Raw genomic sequence first — 22,071 nt, forward strand, 5'->3', positions numbered from 1 at the left:
GAGGACCAGTCTTCAAGATTATCAGTTTTCCTTGATTTTATTTGCAACACTTTCAATGAAGCTCTAACTGATCTGATTTTGTCCCAAGAAAAGATAATGCTCAAACTGCAACACAGAAAATTAGGGTTGGAAGGGACCTCAGGAAGTCATTTAGTGCAACCCCCTGCTCAAAGCAGGACCATTCCCAACTAGATCATGCCAACCAAGGCTTTGTCAAGCTGGGTCTTAAAAACCTCCAAGGATGGAGTCCCCAACCTCTCTTCGTAACCTGTTCCAGTGTTTTACTACCCCCCAGTGAGAAAATGCTTCCTCATATCTAACCTAAACTTCCCTTGACACAACTTAAGATTGTTGCTCCTTGTTCTGTCATCTGCCACCACTGAGAACAGTCTATCTCCATCCTCTTTCAAACCCCACTTTAGGTAGTTGAAGACTGCTATTAAATCCCCTTCTCTTTTCCAGACTAAATAAGCCCAGTTCCCTCAGCCTCTTCTCATGAGCCCTGGCACCTAAACCATTGAGCTCCAGCTCCTGTTGGTGAAGATATTGAACAAAACCGACCCCTGGGGTACTCCACTTGATACTAGATGCCAACTAGACATCAAGCCATTTATTACTAACCTCTGAGCCCAATGCTTCAGCCAGTTTTCTATCAGCCCAGTCCATTCTTCCAGCCCATACTTCCCTAGCACCTTTGGCACTTTTCCCCATTTTCTCATCATTTACATCAGGGTCAGGCAAAATACGGTCCACAGGCTGCATCCGACCCACCAAGCACTTTCATTTGGCCCACAGCACTCACTAGTGAATTCTGCCCTACTCAGCCCTTTCACCCACAAGGGTATATACGGGTATATACGGGTCGTTTTCGACCTGGAGGGACATGGGCAGTGAGGTCCCCCAGGGCTCAGTCCTCGGGCCTGCACTGTTCAATATCTTCACCAGCGACTTGGATGAGGGGGTGAAAAGCACCTTGTTCAAGTTCGCAGATGACACTAAGATGTGGGGAGAAGTGAGCAGGCTAGAAGAGAGGGACAGGCTACGACTAGATCTGGACAGGTTACAGAGGTGGGCGGATGAGAATAGGATGGGTTTCAGTACAGATAAGTGCAAGTATTGCACCTGGGGGGGAATACCTACAGCATCAGCACAGAGGTAGAAAAGGATCTTGAAGTCACTACTGATTCCAGGATGAACATGGGCTGCCAATGTGGGTATGCAGTCAGGAGGGCTAACTGCACCTTGCTATGCATCACAAGCAGGTCCAAGGAGGTGATCCTCCCGCTCTATGCGACATTGGTCAGGCTGCAGTTGAAGTACTGCATCCAGTTCTGGGCACCGCACTTCAGGAGGGACGTGGATAGCATTGAGAAGGTCCAGAGGAGGGCCACTTGCATGATCAGGGGCAACAGGAGAGGCTATAGGACCTGAACCTGTTCAGCCTCCACAAAAAAAGACTGAGAGGGGATCTGGTAGCCGCCTACAAACTTTCCAAGGGGGACCAGCAGGTCCCTGCTCCCCCAAGCACTACTGGGAGTAACAAGGAATAACAGCCATAAACTGACTGAGAGTAGATTCAGGCTGGACATCAGGAGGCACTACTTCACAGTCAGGGTGTCTAGGAGCTGGAACCAACTTCCAAGGGAGGTAGTGCTCACCCCTACCCTGGGTGTCTTCAAAAAGAGGCTAGACAATCATCTAGCCGGGGTCGTTTGACCCCAGCATCCTTTCTTGCCCATGGCAGGGGGTCGGACTTGATGATCTCCTCAGGTCCCTTCCAACCCTACCAACCATGAAACTATGAGTGAGGGACCCGTGTGTACACACCCCCCAAACATATCCTATTGTGCCTAATGGGCTTCCCACCTGTGTCATGCAGCCCTGTGGAGAAAGCAGCTGGCTCCAGTGTGTGGGCTTCCCTCCCATGCTGTGTGAGTGCAGGGGCTGTGAGTGGATGGTGGGTACTGCCTACAATAGAGACTGCCCAGTGGGGGCTGCACCCCAAGCCACAATGTGCAGCACTGGCCCAAGCTGCACCCCACCAAAGGACCAGTGCCTGCACATAGCATAAGCATCCAGAGTTGTCCCACCTGCTGCTGCTGCACCATGGGGGCAGTGTGTAGGGGGAGCCCACACCCCCCTCACCCACACCCCCCTCACCCTCCCTCACGTCCCACAAATGCTACACACCCATACCCTGCTCCCACATACCCCCACATATACAAAACCCCTCCAGCTCAAGCTCTTCCCCAGCACGTGGGTGGAGGTGGGGCATTGAGGTGGGTCTGCACCAGATGGTTGATGGCAGCAACACTGGGAGCAGAGCAACAGAGAAATTTGGGGTGGATGCAACATCCTTCCAGCTCCACCAGCACCTGCTCCAGGCCCAGCCCCTGAGAAGAGCCCCACACAGCCCCAGCTGCAGCCCGCCCTGCCCTGTATAGGTCCAGTGGGGACCCCTGTGCCCTCCCAGGTTGCAAGCAGTGGCAGGAGCTGCTTCCCTCTCTGCACAAGCCACCACTCCACCCCCCCTGCCCTGCCTGGGCAGTCTCTGCCCCTGCCCCCTCCCTCAACCTAGGGGGCATTGATCTGTCCCCCCAAGCTCCTTCCCTCCCCCTTCCCCTTCCACTACACTGGAGGTAGCTGTATTGGAAATTGGATCGGTATCAGCCAATATGCCTCCTTAAATATTGGCTGTTGGTATCGGCCCCCAAAAATCTCTATCAGTGCACCCCTAATTGCCTGCCCCTGATTTACACCCACCAGATCTGCATGTAGTCTTTTCTAAATCAACTTCCCAATGTACTGCTTTACACTGTTGTTTACCTCATCATGACACATTGCCTATGTAGCATGTGACAAGAAAATATATTTCCAAAATTTGTAGCATGATATCAAATAAATAATCTCAAAAAAAGGCATTTATAAATGTTATTCATGCCCTCATAAAATGGGAGTAACATGTAATTACTTAAGCAGTTGGGGCAAATTCATTGCATTCTTTAAAATTACCTGGCTGGATAAAGAGCATGCCAAATTCTCAAATCCAAGGTAGTTCAGACACTTGGCCAACATTTGTTGATGTGATTTCTGTAATAGGTCTTCATATTTTTCAAGAAGCTCGTGAACTCTTCTCATCACTTGAACAGCTATACTTAGATCTTTGGACTTTTCACCTTTAAAAAAATAAAGCAGTTGATATATGATCAAATCAGCAGGGACTTTTCCATATTTAGTTTGTTTTGGGAGGACCCAGTCCAACCAACCAAGAACGTGGCTTTCAGAATCCCACGGGTGAGGCCATGGATCTTTTCTTTGCTTGAGTTACATGACAGAAGTTACTGAAGAACACTACTTCTTGCTGCCCAAGCAACCCCAGTCATAGAAGTGGAGGAAATCATGAACATGTAACAGTATTACACCTACACAAACAACAAGTGAACACTTACTAACTACTCTTCCAACCTCATTATTTCTGTATTCTCTGCTGCACAAATAAGCTTTGGGTATATTTAAACTACATACTGGGTGTGTCTACACATGCATTTACTGAGTAGTAACTTAGTGTGCAGTAATTTACTGTGCAGTAAGCAGCTTTTAGACCAGCATTTACAGATGTAGGCGTTACTGTGCAGTAACACTGTGTGTGCTCTGTTTTAGGAGCAAAGTTGCTCCCAAGTCAGAGCATACATACAATACTACTGTGCAGTAAGGTGTCTACGTATGCCTTACTGTGCAGTCACTAAGTGGGCGTAACTGTGCTACCTGCATTATGCAGGCAGCAAATTAATGCCCAACTTGGCATAAGTCGCCATAGTTAATGTGCAGTACTGTGCACGTATAGACATGCACAGTAATTTTCAGTAACCTAAATTACAGCATATGTAATAAACTGTGCATATGTAGATGCACCCACTGCAGCATAGTGTACATATATCTAAGCTTACTCTAAACGAGCTAGCAAGTGTACTAGGAACAGTTTAGTCACAGTAGTGCACCTGAGATGGCATGGTGTAGGATGCCATGGCTCAGAATGCACTTTTATCTCATACCTTGCTTTCCACAGTGTTCTTTCCAAACTTCAAAACACACATGCAATCCTGCCATCTCTGCTGCAAATTTCACAGATTGAGACTGACATTTCTTGAGGAAATTCTCCAGTCTGTCTATTCCGAAGGCAACATTTTTTTTAATTTCCTTTTCAATTAACATAGACAGGGCCTCCCATTGTTCCTGTTCTTTCTTTTCCTGCTTAGCTTTTATCCGCTTCTGGTTTTCTTCTGCAATTATTTCTGCTTTACTTTTCTACCAAAAAAATGAATAAAAATGTTTTAAAACACAATAAAAACAAAAGGTGTACTAGCTGATCCCAATCCTTGGGAGTAAATGGGAGTATTGCCCAAGTCAAGTTGAAGTAATGATTATAGGACTTTACTTCATGTCCTTGTGTTTTGTTAGGAATTTTATTTAAAATAGTACAGAATGCTGTGCAAATTGTATTTGTAAACACTACTACATCTTCTACAAAATAGGCTCACTCAGTACCTCATACTAAATGTAAATGAAAAAACCTTTATTTATGTAAGAATGCTAGAGACATGCAAAATGAATAAGTGGGAGGTCTGAGTCTTAACTCGCAGGGATTTATTTTTAAGTCTGAAAAATTACCTTGTTTCTCAGTAAATTGAAAATAATATGGGACCTAATCCAATGCTCCATAAAGGATTCTTGTGAACTACAGTGGACATTTGATCTGGACTTGATCTGTAATCTATATATCCTGGGAAGTCAGAAACTGCATGTAGTCACCCTTTTAATAGGGGATAATACTGGCAGGATCAGATCAAAGTAGACTATCTTTATTACTAATATAGGAAAATCAAAAACTACTATTTCTAAAGCAAAGAACTTTTAGAATTTGGAGTATTTAGTGTTATTTTCTCAAAACAAAAACAAACTACTGTTTCATAGTTAGTAGGGTTGGAAGGGACCTGAGCAGAACATCAAGTCTGACCCCCTACAATGGCAGGAAAGAGTACTGGGGTCAAACGACCCCAGCAAGGTGACTGTCAAGCCTTGTCTTAAAGACCCCCTGCGTGGGAGCCAGCACCACTTTGCTTGGAAGTTGGTTTCAGATCCTAGCCACCCTGACAGTGAAGTAACGCTTCCTGATGTCTAGTCTGAATCTACCCTCTGGCAGCTTGTGACTGTTATTTCTAGTCACTCCTGGTAGTGCATGGGGGAACAGGGACTCCCCCAATGCCTGCTGGTCCCCTCTGACTAGTTTGTAACAGGCCACTAGATCCCCCTCAGCCTTCTCTTGTGGAGGCTGAACAGGTTCAGGTCTTGTAGCCTTTCCTCGTAGAGCTCTCCTCTGGACCCTCTCCATGTTGTCCACATCCCTCCTGAAGTGCGGTACTCCACAGTACTCCAGCTGCGGCCTGACCAGTGCCGCATAGAGGGAGAGTATCACCTCCCTGGACCTACCTGAGATGCATCTGTGGATGCATGACAAGGTGCAGTTGGCCTTCCTGACTGCATCCCCACACTACCTGCCTAAATTCATCTTGGCATCAATGATGACTCTAAGATCCTTTTCTGCCTCTGCACTGACAAGAAGGGAGTTCCCCAGCCTGTAGGTATGGTGCTGGTTCTTCCTCCACAGGTGCATCGCCTTACACTTGTCAGTGTTGAATCCCATCCTATTCTCATCTGCCCACCCCTGTAACCTGTCTAGGTCCTAGTGTAACCTATTCTTTCCTTCTAATGTGCTCACATCCTCCCACATCTTAGTGTCATCAGCAAATTTGAACAGGGTGCTTTTTACCCCCTTGTCCAAGTCACTGATGAAGATGTTTAACAGTCCAGGCCCAAGGACCAAGCCCTGTGGAACCCAACTGCCGCCATCCCTCCAAGTCGAAAATGACCCATCCACCACCACTCTCTCGGTGCAGCCCTTCAGCTAGTTGGCGACCCATTTGACTGTGTGGGTGTCAACACCACAGTCCCCCAGGTTTTTAATGAGAACGGGGTGAGAGACAGTGTCTAAGGCCTTCTGAAAGTCCAGAAAGACTATGTTGACTGCTACCCCTGCATCTAAGGATTTGGTGACCTGGTCGTAGAAGGCCACCAGTTTGGTGTGACAGGACCTGACTCTAATGAACCCGTGTTGGTTACCCCTAAGCATAATCTCCCTCGCTGGCCCCTCATGGACATGTGCCAGAATAATTCTCTCAAACAGCTTACCCAGGATTGAGGGAAGACTAACTGGCCTATAGTTCCCCAGGTCCTCCTTTCTCCCTTTTTTGAAGGTGGGAACCACATTGACCCTCTTCCAGTCCTCTGGCACCACACCAGAGCAACACGAGTGCTCATAAAGCCATGCCAGAGGTCCCGCAATGACCTCAGCTAATTCCCTCGGCACTCTGGGGCAGAGATCGTCCAGACCAGGTAATTTAAATACATCCAGTCCCTCCAGAAGTTCCCTGACTAGATCCTCCCTGACCCTTGGCATGGGTACGGCTCCCCTGGGGCCTGAGGGGGCCCGGTGAGGGGGCTGATCTGGTCCCTGCTCAGGAAAATGGAGGCAAAGAAGATGTTAAATAAGTTAGCTTTGTCGTCTGGTGTGATGACCAAATTTTCTAGTGTGTTTTGCAGGGGCCCCACGTTATCCGGTACCTTCTTTTTGCCCCCCTATGTATTTAAAAAAGGACTTCTTGTTGTCCTTGATCCAGGAAGCTAGTCCCAGTTCCATCTCCGTCTTGGCCTTCCTGACTGCCCCCCTGCACCCCTGAGCAACCACAGTATTGCACTCCCTGGTGATGGCCCCTCTCTTCCATTGGGTGTGCGCCTCCCTTTTAGGTAGAAGACATTCCCGGATGGTTTTGGTGAGCCATGGGGGCTTTTGTGCCCTCCTGCTCCCTTTTGATCTGTGTTGGGATTACCTCCCTTTGGGCTTGGAGGATCATCTCTTTAAGGAGCAACCACTCTTCTTGGACACCTGGCTCCCCTCCCCTCCGAGACCTCAGTGCTTCCCTGACTATTCTCCTTAGCTCAATGAAGCCTGCCCTCCTGAAATCTAGGGCTACTGCCTTGCTGCACACCTTTGCCACCTTGCGCTGGATGGTAAACTCCAGCAGGCGATGATCACTGTCGCCCAGGTGGTTGAGCACCTGCAGCCCCCTCACCAGGTCGTCACTCGTGGCCAGCACCAGGTCCAACAAGACGTCTTCCCTGGTGGGGCTGTGCACCTCCTGGGTTAGATGGAGGTCCTGCGTTTGGGCTAGGAACCTATGTGAGTGGTCAGACCTGGCTGTCTGCTCTTCCCAGCAGATGTCTGGAAAGTTCAGGTCACCCATGATGACCACGTCCTTTGACCTAACTACCTCCGTGAGCTGACTTAAGAATTCCTGGTCTAGCTCTTCCCCTTGGCTGGGTGGTCTGTAGTAGACCCCCACCGTTAAGTCCCTTTCCCCTTGATTGCCTTGTATTCTAACCCAGAGCACTTCCGTGTGCCCCTCCTCTGACTCTGTGCTACCTGGTGAGGATGTGTATTCCTCCTTAATGTAGACTGCCACACCCCCGCCTTTCCTCCCTGTCCTGTCCCTCCTGTACAGCCTTTAGACCCTTGATATTCACTGCTCAGTCATGCGTTGGGTCCCACCACATTTCAGTGAGCCCCACTACGTCTGGGTTGGTGTCAACTAGCAGGGGAGTAAATTCCTCCTGCTTGTTTCCCATACTATGAGCGTTTGTGTAGAGGCATTTGAGGCCTCCTGTGGATGTGTGCACTGGCCTCCTAATCACAGCATTGCCCTGGCCCCTGTTGCTTACCTGTGTATATGTTCTGCTCATCAGTCTAGGCTGGGCTGTATTTGTGAGTGGTGGGCTGTACTTCTGAGTGTTCCCTTTTGCTTTCTCAAATCTTAGTCTAATCAGCAATGTATCCAAATCACAGCATAAGACTGAACGTGCAAAAATATTGCCAAGAGCCACAACATGATATTCAAATATATCATACTGACATAAATTTCATCTACAAACACTTCAGCCAAAAATACAAACATGTCACACTCCTGTATTTTTCAGGTCTTTAATCTTCATATAGGACTCTTACCTTTTCTACATGATTTTTGTGACTGTGTTTGATGTAGATGGGGTCAATACAGTTTAAAATAGCATATTTACCCAAACTGAAAATCAACAGCAAACAAAGAAAATTAACATCAAAATCCTCATTCAATTTTCCAAGTGTTTTTTTATGAAAGAGTTCTATAAAAAAGCTAACCATCCCTTAAATTTATTTTTGATACTCATTCAAATACTTATTTTAAAAGCCACTTTTGTTGTTACACACTTCTCTTACCTTTTACTCCTTCAATTTCAAACTCATGTACTTATTTACATTCCTAGACAATGATAAAAGTGGGTTTATAACAATAACAAGTTAAATGCAGATGCAACTATGGTTTCATACTTTCAATAAGAATCACTTATGAACGAAAATAAGAAAATTCCAGGAAGTACTTTTTTGCCCAAAGCATCAGCAACCAAAATAAAAACCTTAGCATAGACAGCAAGAAAGAACAGATACAGCAGAAAGCAATTCAAACATACTTACATGTGATTTTTTCTTTTTTCTGACAGCTACATTAGTGCTTGTTGGCACCAATGGCACATCTGTCTGGGTCACAACTGTCTTGGAAATGTTCCCTTCCAGCGATCTTCCATAAAGTCTGTAAAAACGCTGTAGTTTCTGTATACCTCTTATTTCCAATGGGTCTTTGGATTTTGCTACAACAAATAAAATTATGCTTTTTTCTACAACCACTGAAAGCGACAAAGTTGGGTTTTGGAGAAGCACTCCAAAAATATACAGGTGACTTACATTGTGGACAGAGGGTGCAGACAGAAGTGATACTTTTCACCTGATCTGGCCCCAGAAAGGTGTCTACAGCCATGACCAAACAGAAGTGAATGGCTAAATACCACTTTAAAAGGGTCCAATCCTGTGAAAATCTAAACCCACATTTTATAAGGGTTCAGATGAATTTGCTCCAAAACAGAGTGTGTTCTGTAACTTGCAACTGTGGAGCTCCCAGCCTGTCACTGTTTTCAGAATGGAAGTGGGGGAAGGGAGTGTAGGGAGTTTGGTCTGGGATTTTTTCAGCCAGCACTGGAGGGTGGGGTGAGTGAATTGGAGGGGCCCCCCACACACACATTGGCACCGATCCTACCCTCCAGCACCAGCTGGGAAACCCTAAGAACAAGTTCCATCTGCTCCCTTTCCCCCTTCCCATTCTGAAAACAGAGTCCAGTCTGGAGGGGAGAGTGGCATTGCTACCAAGATCAGGGTGCAGACTCGCAGCAATAAGCTGGAATCCCTGACTCCCAGACCCAACAGTGAACTTCTGTTGGGATTATTGCAATTCATAGTGCTTCCTGCAAAGCACTACAAGTTGCAAGGGAGAGCTGCTCTTCTGCAACCAGATATGCATTTGTAGCACTATAAATGTAGCAGGACATGTAGTAGTACTAGAAAAATATAGTGCTATGAGGGCTTTACACATGTTCACACATCCCTAGCTAGAGTGCTAAAAAGTCACTACACAGGCATGCTCTCCATTTGATTTGGCTTCAGGTGATATTCTTGTAGCTGCCCTGTGGACTAGGGCAACAGTGGCTCTCCTCTCCAATTTCCCCAATCTATATGATAGACATGCTCAAAGCATTTAACATATTCCTACAGAATTCAGCTCTGCATGAGATACAAGTGTCATGGCTAGTCTCATTCAAAAACATGACTGGAGAAATAGAATGCTATTTAAATGGCAAAATGTGGCCTTGCATCTTTGCACAGAAAACAGAATATTTGCATAGCATAATATAAAGTTACCCAATCTCCATGTGTACATTCCAAATTGTGTGGAAATTTGTACAAGTGGATTGTGTGCAACTTTGTACCTGTGCAAAATCTGCATAGCTATAAAAGGGGCCTCATTAAAAATTTCTTGAAGCTTTGATTTTGTTATAATTATTCCAAGTAGATTAATGTAATCATGCAAAATATATTTAATATAAATAGACTAATCAATGTAATAACTTCCATTTGACACAAATTTATACAGTGTTTGAATAATTCTCTCAAAATGTTTTTTCCCTTAAGCCATGACAATCTTGACAACTTGACAACACTCAAGTTCTATCAAACTAGACAAATAGTTTTTGTTTTCTTTACCATCATGGTTGCATGGTGTTCTGTCATAATCATCACTGAGGGGTTTGCCTGAATGCCAATGCCGAAGTTCATCAAATTCTTTTTCTTTAATAAGTGAAATAACTGCAGGATCATCACTGAAAAATACATACAGTATATATGTATATATGTGATATTTATTACTAGTTTTTGGTTTTCTAGTTCCTCCTATGTAACTAATATTATGCTCACTGTAATAGTCCTATCCCAGTTACTCAAGCAGAGACATTCAGCCTTCACTTTAAGGCTGAAAATTGCAGAGCTCCAGACTTCTGATGATGGAATAAAGAATCCCTGTGCCCTGGTAGGAGACAGAGAGGTGAGGTAACTGGAAGGGGTGGAGCTTTGGACTATGTAAATTTGACTCTTAGGCTTAGGAGTCAGTTTGACCTAGACTATAGCAAACAGAGTAGCTCTCTGAGGGAAGACTATAGGATGGTGACTAGAAACTGCAAATTGCAGTTAGTAATATAACCCTGAGGGGCTGTTTGGGACAACCAGCCAGTAGTGGTGGGGTTTTACTTGGGTTGTACACGTATTGTGAGTGGGGGTTAGTCATTGCATTGATGCTTTTCTTTATATTCAGCTGCAATGCATGAGATGACTTTAATGAGGAGTAGGGAAGCCACTGTGGGTGCCTGGAGAAGGCACTGAATGTTTGGTTCAGTTGACTTATGACAGGAAACTACAAGCCCAAGAGAGAGGCCTGAGTGTGAAGGTGATGACTGAGAGCCCTGGCTAAGGGCTGCTTACTGGGGGAGAGTAAGAGAGTCCTGTCTATGGAGAAAGTGTGTCAATCCAAGGTAGAGATGTTCTGTTTAAAGGTGGTATCAGTTAAAGATTGAGTCAGACAAAGGTGGCCCAGTGATACCAGGCAAAGACAGGGCAGTGTTGGGTTAAACATGAGAGGGTGCTATAGTTGCCTATAGAGGTAGAGTTTGTTGTACCACCTAATTATAAAATAGACCCTTACTGAAATAGTGAATGCTGACTAGAAGAGTAGTAAGAATACTGCAGAGAGCATTTTCATAGAATCATAGAGAAGCAGGGCTGGAAGGAACCTCCATTGATCATCTAGTCTAACCCCCTACCTGAGGAAGGATCATCCTATACAAATCCCTTGCCTAACGTCTGAGAAAACTACATAGTCAACCCTGACACAACACAAGACTTAGCACTCTAACCTACCACAGGTAAAGCATGGGGACCATGGTGGCCAATGTAATGACTGTGAATATACAGTCAAAATATTCCCAACTGTATATTTTTCTTAACTTTTCTGCAGCATGTACCTCATTTTCCATTACTTCATTCTGCTCTAAGAGTTGGATATCCCCGTTGTTTCAATAAGAATTACTAATGAATTACATAAAACCCCATCCCTTAATTCCTTTCAATTCAGTGAAGAGTTGCTTACTGTTTTGTATATACATAAATTATAGAAACACTCTGTAATAGATGTACATCCATATTATCTGAGTGCTTGAAGTCATGTTATTTGGCACCTGTTGTATTCCTGTACAATGGGCAAATCCAGTGAAAACAACAAGATTCCATTGGATAATTTAATGGGAGAAAAAGGCTAGATTTTGGGGTTCATGACAGGAGTAGTGCACTCTGAATGGCATTGAACACACCTGTATGGGAATTCAGGTGGCTGAGTCCAGCCAAGGAAGAAGCAAGACAGAATCTACTGTCACAGGGGTCTTCCATTTAGACAATTTCTTTGAAGATAAAACAGCTACTTCATACACTGAGTTGAGGTAGCTTCCCTGCATGGAGTAACTTTGCAATCCATCTTTGCTTTGGGTGGAGATTTGTGTGGAGATGTACTCCATAGAAAACCATTTGTATGGTTAAAGTATTCCATCCAAAAACATGTAGACTACCTCTAATTTTATTCAATGTATTTTTAAATAATGTATACAGCATAAATGTGCATTTCCACTGAAGTCAATTAGAGTTTTACAATTTACTTTCAATGGATAAGGACTGGTCCCTCCAAAAACAAACTGCATAGGCTCAGCAACTACAAAATGAATACACCGTGGAGTCGGAATGAAGCTGTTTACCCTTGACCTGCATATCCTGTTAATAGTTATACCAATGTTAGTTGATGTAAAATGTTGCACAACCAGAACGATAGCTAGAGATGGTTAGCCATATTAGTCAGAAGTCAGGCAGAAGGTGCTTTGTCAGATGATGTAGCAATGATGTACTTTGTCAGCTCTGATATGCTCACTTGACATAAGTATAAATGATGAAACCAGGTGCAAGGTGCTGAAGAAAAATCCCCTTAATTCCAGACAGATTTAAATAATGTACCTGTTTAAAAAAGGCAAGTCTTCCAAGACAGCTCCAGCATAATCTTTGATAACATCAGATTTCAGTGGGATAAGCCCTATTTTGGGAATTTCTTCCTTAGAGTCTTTGGAGAAAATGTAAAGAAAAGTCAATGAAAAGTTGTACACATATTCTGTGAATTTCTTTCAAATGTTTGTTATGAGTATTATATCTCAATTTGTAACAAGTAATATAGAATTTGTCCAATTAAGAGTATTTAATATGATGGCAGCATGACACTAATTTTATGAGCCTGAATATGAAAGGCCATACATGTATTCCCTAACTGGGGTAAACAAGAGTCTTTTTTCCTATTGTGTCTCCCCATGACACTAGATGCAAGTGATTATTCTTTGCTAGCAACTTAGAAGAAGAAAGGTGTGACAAAAGCCCTGACAGAGGAGCTCTGCAATAAAAGAATACAGGCAAACATTTCCCCATAATGCTAACCATAAGGTTACTGAAATCAAATGACTTCAATGGGATTTTGTTTTGGCTTTTATTCTACTTCCTGAAAACATTTATATTTATATTTCAGAATGTTAGGTAAAAATCTATGCAATTCTTGCTATCAATAAGGTAGTTCAAATAAAATGTCTTTAAGCCAACCATGTATCCCCAGTTGTGGGTGTCATGGTCCCTGTGTAAATCACAAAGCCAAAGAGTTATGTTTAAATTACCATCACTCATGATGGTTACCCTATGGCCATAACACAGCATGAAATCTTCACAGCACTATATACCATAGCTCCTCTTGGCATATTCCCCTGGTCCACCTCCACCCTCTTACAGCCCTATGCTAAGGCTTGTGACAGGATCTTCAAGTGACATGTTTATTGTTGTCTATCACAGTGCCTACACAAAGGTAAGGATGTTGCTCCATCCCTTTTACTGAGCATAAATAGCCAGTTCTGGGCTAAAAATCAAACACATAAGATAAAATCCTAGTCTCACTGGGGTCAGTGGCAAAACTTGAACTGACTTAAATAAGGCCAGGATATGCTTGCGTACTGATCACATACTGTTTAGCATCAGAAGGGAGTTTCGTCACCAATACCAGTGAGAGCAAAAAAGATCCACAAATTGGGGCTTCAATTTGAAGGAGCAGAATATAGCAGAACCAATTAGCTTATAATTGCACAGCACTCGAATATACAGAGTATTTTATAAACACCAATTATTGCAAGTTTGCTTTTAGTGCTTGTGTTTTTAGAGTTACTAGTACCTTTCACTTCGTGTTTCTCTTCAAGGAATGGCTGTGAAGTGTGTCGCACTGGGAAAGCATCTCCAAAATTACACTTGGCAGCTAGTGTGGTCACAGTGTCCCAGAGATATTGGTATTCAGTCTTCAGGTCCTTACCCAATTCCAAATCTAAGCCTGTGCATAAAAAAACAAAAACTAAGATTTTACAATGAAACAAAATTATCTGAGACAGAAATTGCATCACCATAGACAGCAACTAGAATCCTGAGGCTTAATCTTGACATCTCTTTATATTACAAGAACAAGAGGTACACTACAATTTTTTATCACTTTGGATATATATGTAAGATAGCTAAATGTAGCATGGAAAACATATTGGTCAGTACACAGAAAACAGATGCAGGGCCTAGTCTTACAGCTGAAGACCAGGACCAGAAAGCATGAGCACAACTTCTTTTTACTCCCGAAGAACAATGGATGGTATCATAACAAGCCAATAATTTTCAATTTTCCCAGTACTTTTGATTCACATTTGCTTGCTTAAGTTGCATGCAAGAAGATTGAAGTTTTTGACTGGATACAGAAAGGGAGTGATTCTACTAATGAAATAGCTTTCACGGGCCCAAATTGACCAGTAAAAGAGGGTGTGGAACTCTATGAGGAATGCTTGCTACAAATATGTATTCTCAGCCTGAAGAATGACTATTGCCATTTAACTCTAAGACTTATGATCACTGATGTTATGCTTAAATCCTCAACTCCCAGATCCCTGTTATTACATAACAATCACAGCTTCAATATTTTAAGATGTTTCCAGTCCTCTGATTTATTCTTACCAAAATTGCCATGGAATATTTCATACTAGTATAGAACAAACAGAAGTCACATTTTAAAGAGACAAATAAACAATACAACCTGCTAAGATTTAACCTACAGTTCTGATGGCCATTACATCAAAACCTGACTACTATTCCACTTGCTTTGTACTATTCTGACAAAACAAGACATGTGCAGAGCCACCCCCACCCCTCAACTTAAAACAATCACCAGTTAGAAGAGAGACTTCATTGCCTATATCACTATCTTCCCCTCTGCACATCCATAGGGGTATGTCAGCATATGGCAAGAGGAACTGGGTCTGGGCAGTCTTAAGTGGCTGGACTCACAGCTGTTTTTCCATATATTAGCTCTACTATTGTATCTAATACTATAGCAAAACTACTGCCATAGTACTTTTTTTTGACAACAGCCTAATAATAATAATCAGACATTTAAAAAAGCAAATGATTAAAAAAAGATAAATACCTGTACAGTATTCTGTTTCATAGTAATATGCAAGATTCTTCAATAGTGATGTATCCCTTAAATCAGGCAGATAAGTTAAATTTAATTTCCAGTCACTTTTCTCAGTTAGTTGCTTCAGAACAAAATATGCACATTGCTGTTGCTATTAAAAACAAAATAGTGAATTCTTACATAAAACATTTCATCTGCAGAGCTTAAAGCATTTTATAAAAGAAGTTATGGCTAGACACTTTTCACAGTTAGTTAAGTTATATACCATGAGGTGAACTAATTCTCAAAGGTCACATAGCAAGTCAGAGGCAGAATTTAAAATATAACCCTGGTTTTACACACCTGCCCCCAGCCCCCTATGCCCCAGACCACTCTACTTCAATAAACTACTCAAAGAGTATGTGACTTTAAAAGATGTAAAGAATTTCCAACATATTACTGTAACACATATCATAAACAGGTGTAGTTTGATGAAGAAAAGGAAGAATGAGGCACAGTCATCAACAGTACCTAATGCTAAAAAAGGCAAGCAAAAACTACACCTACCATATTTATAAATGGTAAAACCTGTTGAGTCCAATGGGAATGGGCAGTCCTAATATGAGCTCGTTGTGAAAGAGACAAATGAAAAAGAAAGGCCACACTAAGGCACTGCATCCTGCACAGGTCAGCTGCATCTTCCAGTGCTAATGCTCCAGTCTTCTCCTATTGGGACATGACCAACATGAGGTGTTGTATACTTCAGAAAAAATAACTATTATTGTTACTTTTTCGACAATATAATTCATGACTTTTACTTTGTTAATGAAACCAATAACTTTCATTGTTATACAATGTGTACATGTAGTTCATAACACACATTACTGTTGTGTTAAATAGCCAAAGATTAATTACCACTTCCAGCATAAATCTCTTTCCCAAAAGGAAGCACATGGCCACTAAAATCAAGATTCAATTTAAGAAACCAATTGTCAAATTATCTGGATAATAATTAAATCATTTTAAGATGGCCTTTCTGCTGTCTACATTGGACAGTCAGGACAACCCCCGTGAGACAAAATGAAAGGACACTTATCTAACATCAGTCCAGTAATACACAAAAACTTGTGGCAAAACACTTCAGCCTCCCTGGACATTACATCACTAACCTCAGAATAGGTGCTCTTAAACAAGGGAATTATAAAAATCAATTTGAATGCAAAACTCAGCACTGCCCTCTGTCCTTCTTTCCTCCCTTTCCCACCCTCCTTCCCCACCTTTTGTATTTAAATCACTCCTCCTATTCGATAACCAGCTGCTCTTCATATGACCTTTTACAGAATATGATAGTGAGCTATTGCTCACAAAAGCTTATGCATCTCTGATTCAGTTAGTCTACAAGGTGCACTTCCATCCTGCTATCTAGCTAGTGTTTAGTTAGAGGGCTGCAGGCTTTCTACATTTATATGGTAAACATTCTGAGTATAAATCTGTGTTGTATAAGCAATACCAATTAATTTAGAGATACTGAAAAAGTAATTGCAATCATACAAGATTGCATCTCTACATGTATGTAATTACCTTGCTTCCATATTGAACTAAATACAAAAAGGATATGAAGAAGTGTCTGTATTTAAAATGAAGGGATCTAGACCTTACCCCATCTTGAAAACAGCTAATATGAAAAAATATATATTCCATCTACAATGGTTATTGTTCAACTGTGTATTAGGAACAGGAGAAGATAATAATGACCACATGGCCTCCTCCTCATAAAAGTTCTCATGGATGCACCCATGGCATTCGCTTATAAACCCCACATATTTCATAGGGATTCTGGGAGCTGCATTAGGGGGCCTAGTGCAATCCACTTGCAGACCTTGTTTCTTTGCATATGCTATGGCTTACAGAAGCTCGCTAGACCAGTGGATGGTCTGGAACAATGGATGACCGGGTCCTTCTCCAGCAAGAAAACTAGATTGGAGGCACAATCATCTCCAACAGGACAGGACCAAAACATGATAAAAAGTTATAAAGAAATTTTACCTCCTGAGGGAAGTGTTCTGTTTTTCCTTTCTTTTCTTTTGCAGAAGCGTTTGCATTTTCTAACATGCGGCTGTACATTTTTAGTCCCACTGCACATGTAAGAACACAGAGAACTTGTCTAATGTTAGATCCTTCTGGCCATATACGCTTCAACAGCAGGACAGTCTGGCGTACCTACGGTGATAACGTGATATAATATATCCATTTATTGCTCGAGTGAAAACAGAAAGATTATAAAGAAAATTTCTTTGATATAATTTAGTTAGTAAAGAAAAACAGCAACTAAAAATGCACAGAAGCGAAAATCCTACAAATGTTTAAAAACAGAATAAGAATGTTAAAAAATAGACCACTTTTTGCTTTGGACACCTAGGCTTTCGCACTTAGGCATAATCTATGATTCTCCTCCGCAGGTAGTGTGTACGTGTAAGCATCCACAAAACTACTGAGCATGCTCAGTAGATTCTGCAGTAGCCAGGTACCTACACTGGCGTATGTTAGGGGAAGAAGGAGGGTCCCATGTTGCAGCTCCCATAGCTGAGTGATTAGAATACTCCCAGGAAACAGAAAAGCAGGCCTCTCCACCCCTCACCTAAAGGGGTCTGAACCTGCATCTTTCTGACTTTGGATCATAGGATACTAGGAAAGTAGGGCTGGAAATGACCTCATGAGATGATCTAATCTAGTCCCCTGCTAAAGAGAGGATCATCCCAGCCAAGCGCTCATCTAATCTGTTCTGTAAAATATCCAGGGATGGAGATGCCACAACTTCTCTAGGTAGCTTTTTTTAATGCTTGTCCACTCCCACAGTCAGAAAGTTCTTCCTATATCTCCAATTTAAATTTCCTCTGATGCAGCTTGAAGCTACTGCTCCTAGCCCTGTCTATCTCCATCCTCTTCATAACCACCCTTCAGGTATTTGAAGACTGTTATAAAATTCCCCCTCAGTCTTCTCTTGACATAACAGTTCTCAAACCACACGGCTATAGGTTAGGTGTTCATCTGACTCTTCTCCAGTGTTTTTTTTGAAGATGGACCTTTAAATAATGAGGAGCAGAATTAACATAGTTCGGTTACAGGGCAGTGGTATTCTGCCTGAAGGAATGAGTTGTATGAAATTTTGAAAAACAAAAAAAAGGATGAAATATAATTTGCATACTTTCCCTTCATTCTTATTTGGCATTCACTACAGTCAGTGTGAGCAGTAGCAAGAGTCTGGATGTAGGTATTCATGTTGCTTAAAGCCTGATGCAAGTAATAATCAATCAATCTTGACTGTAATTTACACTTAATTAATATAATTTTTTAGAAAGTGTTCACAGATGTAAGTGCTTCCAGAAACTGTTTTCATGCCAGCATCAACACTCTTTAAACTTGAATGGCCCTTGCTTTGTAAGTCTTTCAATATATCGCTTTTGAAAATCTACCAGTCCCATTTAATACATTTCAATGTCAAATTCAAATGGGTTTTGGAAAAGACAATAATCTTATGGAATACTTATGGAAAGCCTTAAACCTTTCCTGGAATTCAAAGCCTCAATAAACCTGCCCTGTGAAATTGATTCCATCTTCACTCAATATAATTTTGCAACTAGGAAGATGTGACAAGTTTTTTTCAGTGATGTGTTTCATCAAACCATTCAGTTTTATCTTAAATGCTTTCAAATCAGTGAACATTTCAAGCAATAGTTTTCACTTCCCCTGGAGTCTCACATTCAGATCATTCAGCAATTCTGTTATGTCCACTAAAAATGCTAAGTTCCAAATCCACGCAGAATCAGATATTTCAGGTTTCTGCTTCCCTTTCCCTGTTATAAATATATCTCATTTCACATCTGGAAGAAATGTTTGAAAACCTCACCCTGACTGAGATTTCTCACTTCTGCAGGATACAAGCTATCTCTGTCTTGTGTTTTAAAATCAGCAAGGAACTGTTGGATTGGCAAGGATTTAAGCCATGGCCCAGGATGAAATTCACACTTGAAACAAAATTGCCTTTGAGTGATTCCTAACATAATACCTTGCTGCACAATGACTGCTGGAGTATGATGTAGTGAAGCTGCATAGCAGGATCAGTATTCAATTTTTACATTTCATTGTTGATTTATCCTACTACCCCAGCCTTGCATATTTTCATTATCTAAATTCTACTGCCACAGCGAACACACTTTAACAGGAGAAATAATAGAAAAATAATTTTTACCTCTTCTTGCAGATTTTTCAAGCTCAGCTTTAAATGTTTATAAAACCACGATGTTGTACCCTGGGAGTTTTGCGAGTATTTGACCAGGGTCTTCAAAGCACTTTGAAAATCTTTCTGATGCTAAACAAGAAGTAGGTAAGTCATAAAGTTATATGTTGAAATACAAAGATGACATTTTCAAAATTATATCCAGTTTATTAGTTTTTAACACTGGTGAAAATGAGTGAAGACAGACATTCATGCTTAGTCAGCAGATTACACCACTTCTGAAGAAAATTCCTTTGTTACAACAAAGGAACACCACAATCTTGGTCCTAAATTCTAGTGTTATCAGTTACTGCCTTTACTGCCTACATTAACCAAAATATGGACCTGATCTAAGGCTACCAAAGTAAATGGAGAGGTACTGAAGTCACTGAGCTTTGAATCTCCTCTGCTTTGGAACACAGAAAGTTAGTCAGAGGTCCCTGAGGCTGCTTTATAAACTACATTTCAACAGGTGCTTTAAAAGTCCAGACCATGAGGAACCTATGAATAACAAGTAATATGAGCTATAGTGCATGACCTATGTTTCTTCCAAGCCACATTCTTTGAATACAGGCATTAGGGAAGAAGAAATTGTTCCTATTAAAGTTGAGGTTTAGGATTCAGAAAGTCTGAGATCTATTTCTGGTCCTACCACTAATTTATTGGGTTAGCTTGGGAAAGTTCTGTGCTTTGGAAATTACATAACCTGAGTACTTAACTCTACTATAACTTACAAGGGAATTAGCCCCACTGACTTCGGTGCAGCTCTCTAGAAAATACTGTACTTCCTAGCAGATATATGGGCAGCAGGACTGGACCATGCATTAATATGGACCAAATCCACAGCCCAACCTGATTAGTTGGACTAGATTACTTTTGGCTACAGCAACACTTTGGTCTCTTGTCTCTAGTCCCCCTCCCCATTCTCCCATGGCAATGAACAATGGATGATCCACATAGTACTAAGTCCTATGGAGCATCCGAAGCATGTTCTTAGAGAAGGAGGATTAGGAATTTCCCTTTTTTCAGCTCTTTAAAATCCTCCTATGAAAGGCGAGCCAAACATTATACTTGCTTTACACTGAAATATTCCAATTAAATTAATAATACCATATAGAAATGCTACATTTTTCGACTATAAACCCAAACTGGAGGTGTAGTGTAATTTACCTGCTGAAAAAATGTCCTGTGCTTATACATGCTCTGGACATGATATCCATGAACTCTAAGAGTATCAGACTCCTGTCCTGAAGTGAGCACAACATTTATTTTCTTTGACAAGGTGTGACTGATAAGTATTTGTAAATAGTCTGTTTGGAGAGAGGTCAGTCCTGTGTCAGATATTATCATGAAGTACGGATAACTTTCCTTGAGAAAAATCTGCCATTCTGGTGACAAACAATTGAAGAACTCTGTATGACTGTCAATGTCAGTGTTCTGCTTCAGGTGTTGTATTAGTGTAGTACGTAGGAAAAGGATATGAGGATAATTTTGATACAGTTGTTCTGCATCCTGTAAAAAATTGAACACAATATAGAGATTATTATTTAATATTTATGCTCCCCACACACGAGATATGCCTCTGACAGCTTAAAATTTAAGACTGCTAAAATATTATACTTTTGCATATTACTGATGTGTGCTTGTACATTGTTAGTAATGTTGTACAAAACGATATGGTTGTTCTTTTTGTAGGAAAATTTCATAGGACAAATTGCACTATTGTATTAATCAAATACAAAGTGAGGTCTTTCTCTGCAATCAGCATGAGGAACAAAGCCTCTCATCTTAAATTTTCATACAAAGAAATAGCATTAAATACAGTGCCTATATTTGAACTGCTGCTCAAAGCAGTATGTGCTCAGTAATGGGAACCAACTGTGAAGATACTTAAATGCAGCCATCATTGAGTATGACTGTAAGGTACATGGTTTGTATTGGGAAAATATTCTGATAGGAACCTACCAGATGGACAGGTTAGTATAACCCATCTGAATAAGATATATGGTAGTGCCCATTGAATTCAGTCCTGTTAAGATCCGACTCATTTTCAGTTCATGGTGAGCCACTATATCACATATATTTCAACTTTCTCTTTACTCTTATAGCTGGGCTGTGCCTTTCTTTCTCATTTCCAGTGATTCCTGTTTGTTCACTTGCCCTAAATGTCTGGCAAACATCAGCAAACAGGGTCCCAAACAGTTCAACCAGAATCTTTCTGTTGGCCTCTCTTTTTCAGCCTGTCACATACAATTAGTGTGGCCCCACACTCCATGAGGTCAAGCCAGACCAGGTTGTCCTATGCCTCATATGCAAATACATTTTTGGAGGATCACAAGACTTATGAAAAGAACGCCTGGCTCCAGTCATGAGTGAAAGGCTAATTAGTACATGGGTTCCTTGTAGGAGGTCTCTGGAATACACACATATACTGAACAGTGCTGAGCTGTGAAATCACCATGGCATGAATGCTGTTGACTCTGGTGGGGCCCACCCCAGTGAACTATACGGTAAACCATGGGCCTTTTGGCTTTGGACTAATATAATACATAGCTCCTAGCCTTTTGGCCCAGATCAAGCTGCACTGGTCTGTTGCCCAGGCCAAGGTAGATTTGAATAGTATTGTGTAGTAGAGGGTGTACTCCTATATAATGTACTGTAGACAGGGCTCCCTACATGTCTTGGAATTAGCTCCCCAGTGGCCAGCTTCTAGTAGGT

At 41.8% G+C, this 22,071-nt stretch overlaps 1 protein-coding gene across 1 annotated transcript in view; it reads right to left on the reverse strand.

Annotated features, from left to right (window-relative positions):
* The window catches only part of LOC109309602 (probable ATP-dependent RNA helicase DDX60), a 92,454-nt gene that overhangs the window by 64,637 nt on the left and 5,746 nt on the right, over positions 1–22,071 (reverse strand). Inside the window, exons 4-14 of the mRNA XM_019534344.1 lie at positions 20,524–20,865; positions 19,327–19,446; positions 17,124–17,297; positions 15,645–15,803; positions 15,108–15,249; positions 13,824–13,976; positions 12,581–12,683; positions 10,238–10,353; positions 8,621–8,793; positions 4,053–4,305; positions 3,013–3,176 (exon numbers count right to left, since the gene is read on the reverse strand). Of these exons, the coding sequence (XP_019389889.1) occupies positions 3,013–3,176; positions 4,053–4,305; positions 8,621–8,793; positions 10,238–10,353; positions 12,581–12,683; positions 13,824–13,976; positions 15,108–15,249; positions 15,645–15,803; positions 17,124–17,297; positions 19,327–19,446; positions 20,524–20,865 (1,899 nt within the window). The remainder of the gene's footprint in view (positions 1–3,012; positions 3,177–4,052; positions 4,306–8,620; positions 8,794–10,237; positions 10,354–12,580; positions 12,684–13,823; positions 13,977–15,107; positions 15,250–15,644; positions 15,804–17,123; positions 17,298–19,326; positions 19,447–20,523; positions 20,866–22,071) is intronic.

The sequence above is a fragment of the Crocodylus porosus genome, unplaced genomic scaffold (assembly GCF_001723895.1).
Source record: "Crocodylus porosus isolate Cpor-Errol unplaced genomic scaffold, CroPor_comp1, whole genome shotgun sequence".
In the NCBI taxonomy this organism is placed as follows: domain Eukaryota; kingdom Metazoa; phylum Chordata; order Crocodylia; family Crocodylidae; genus Crocodylus; species Crocodylus porosus.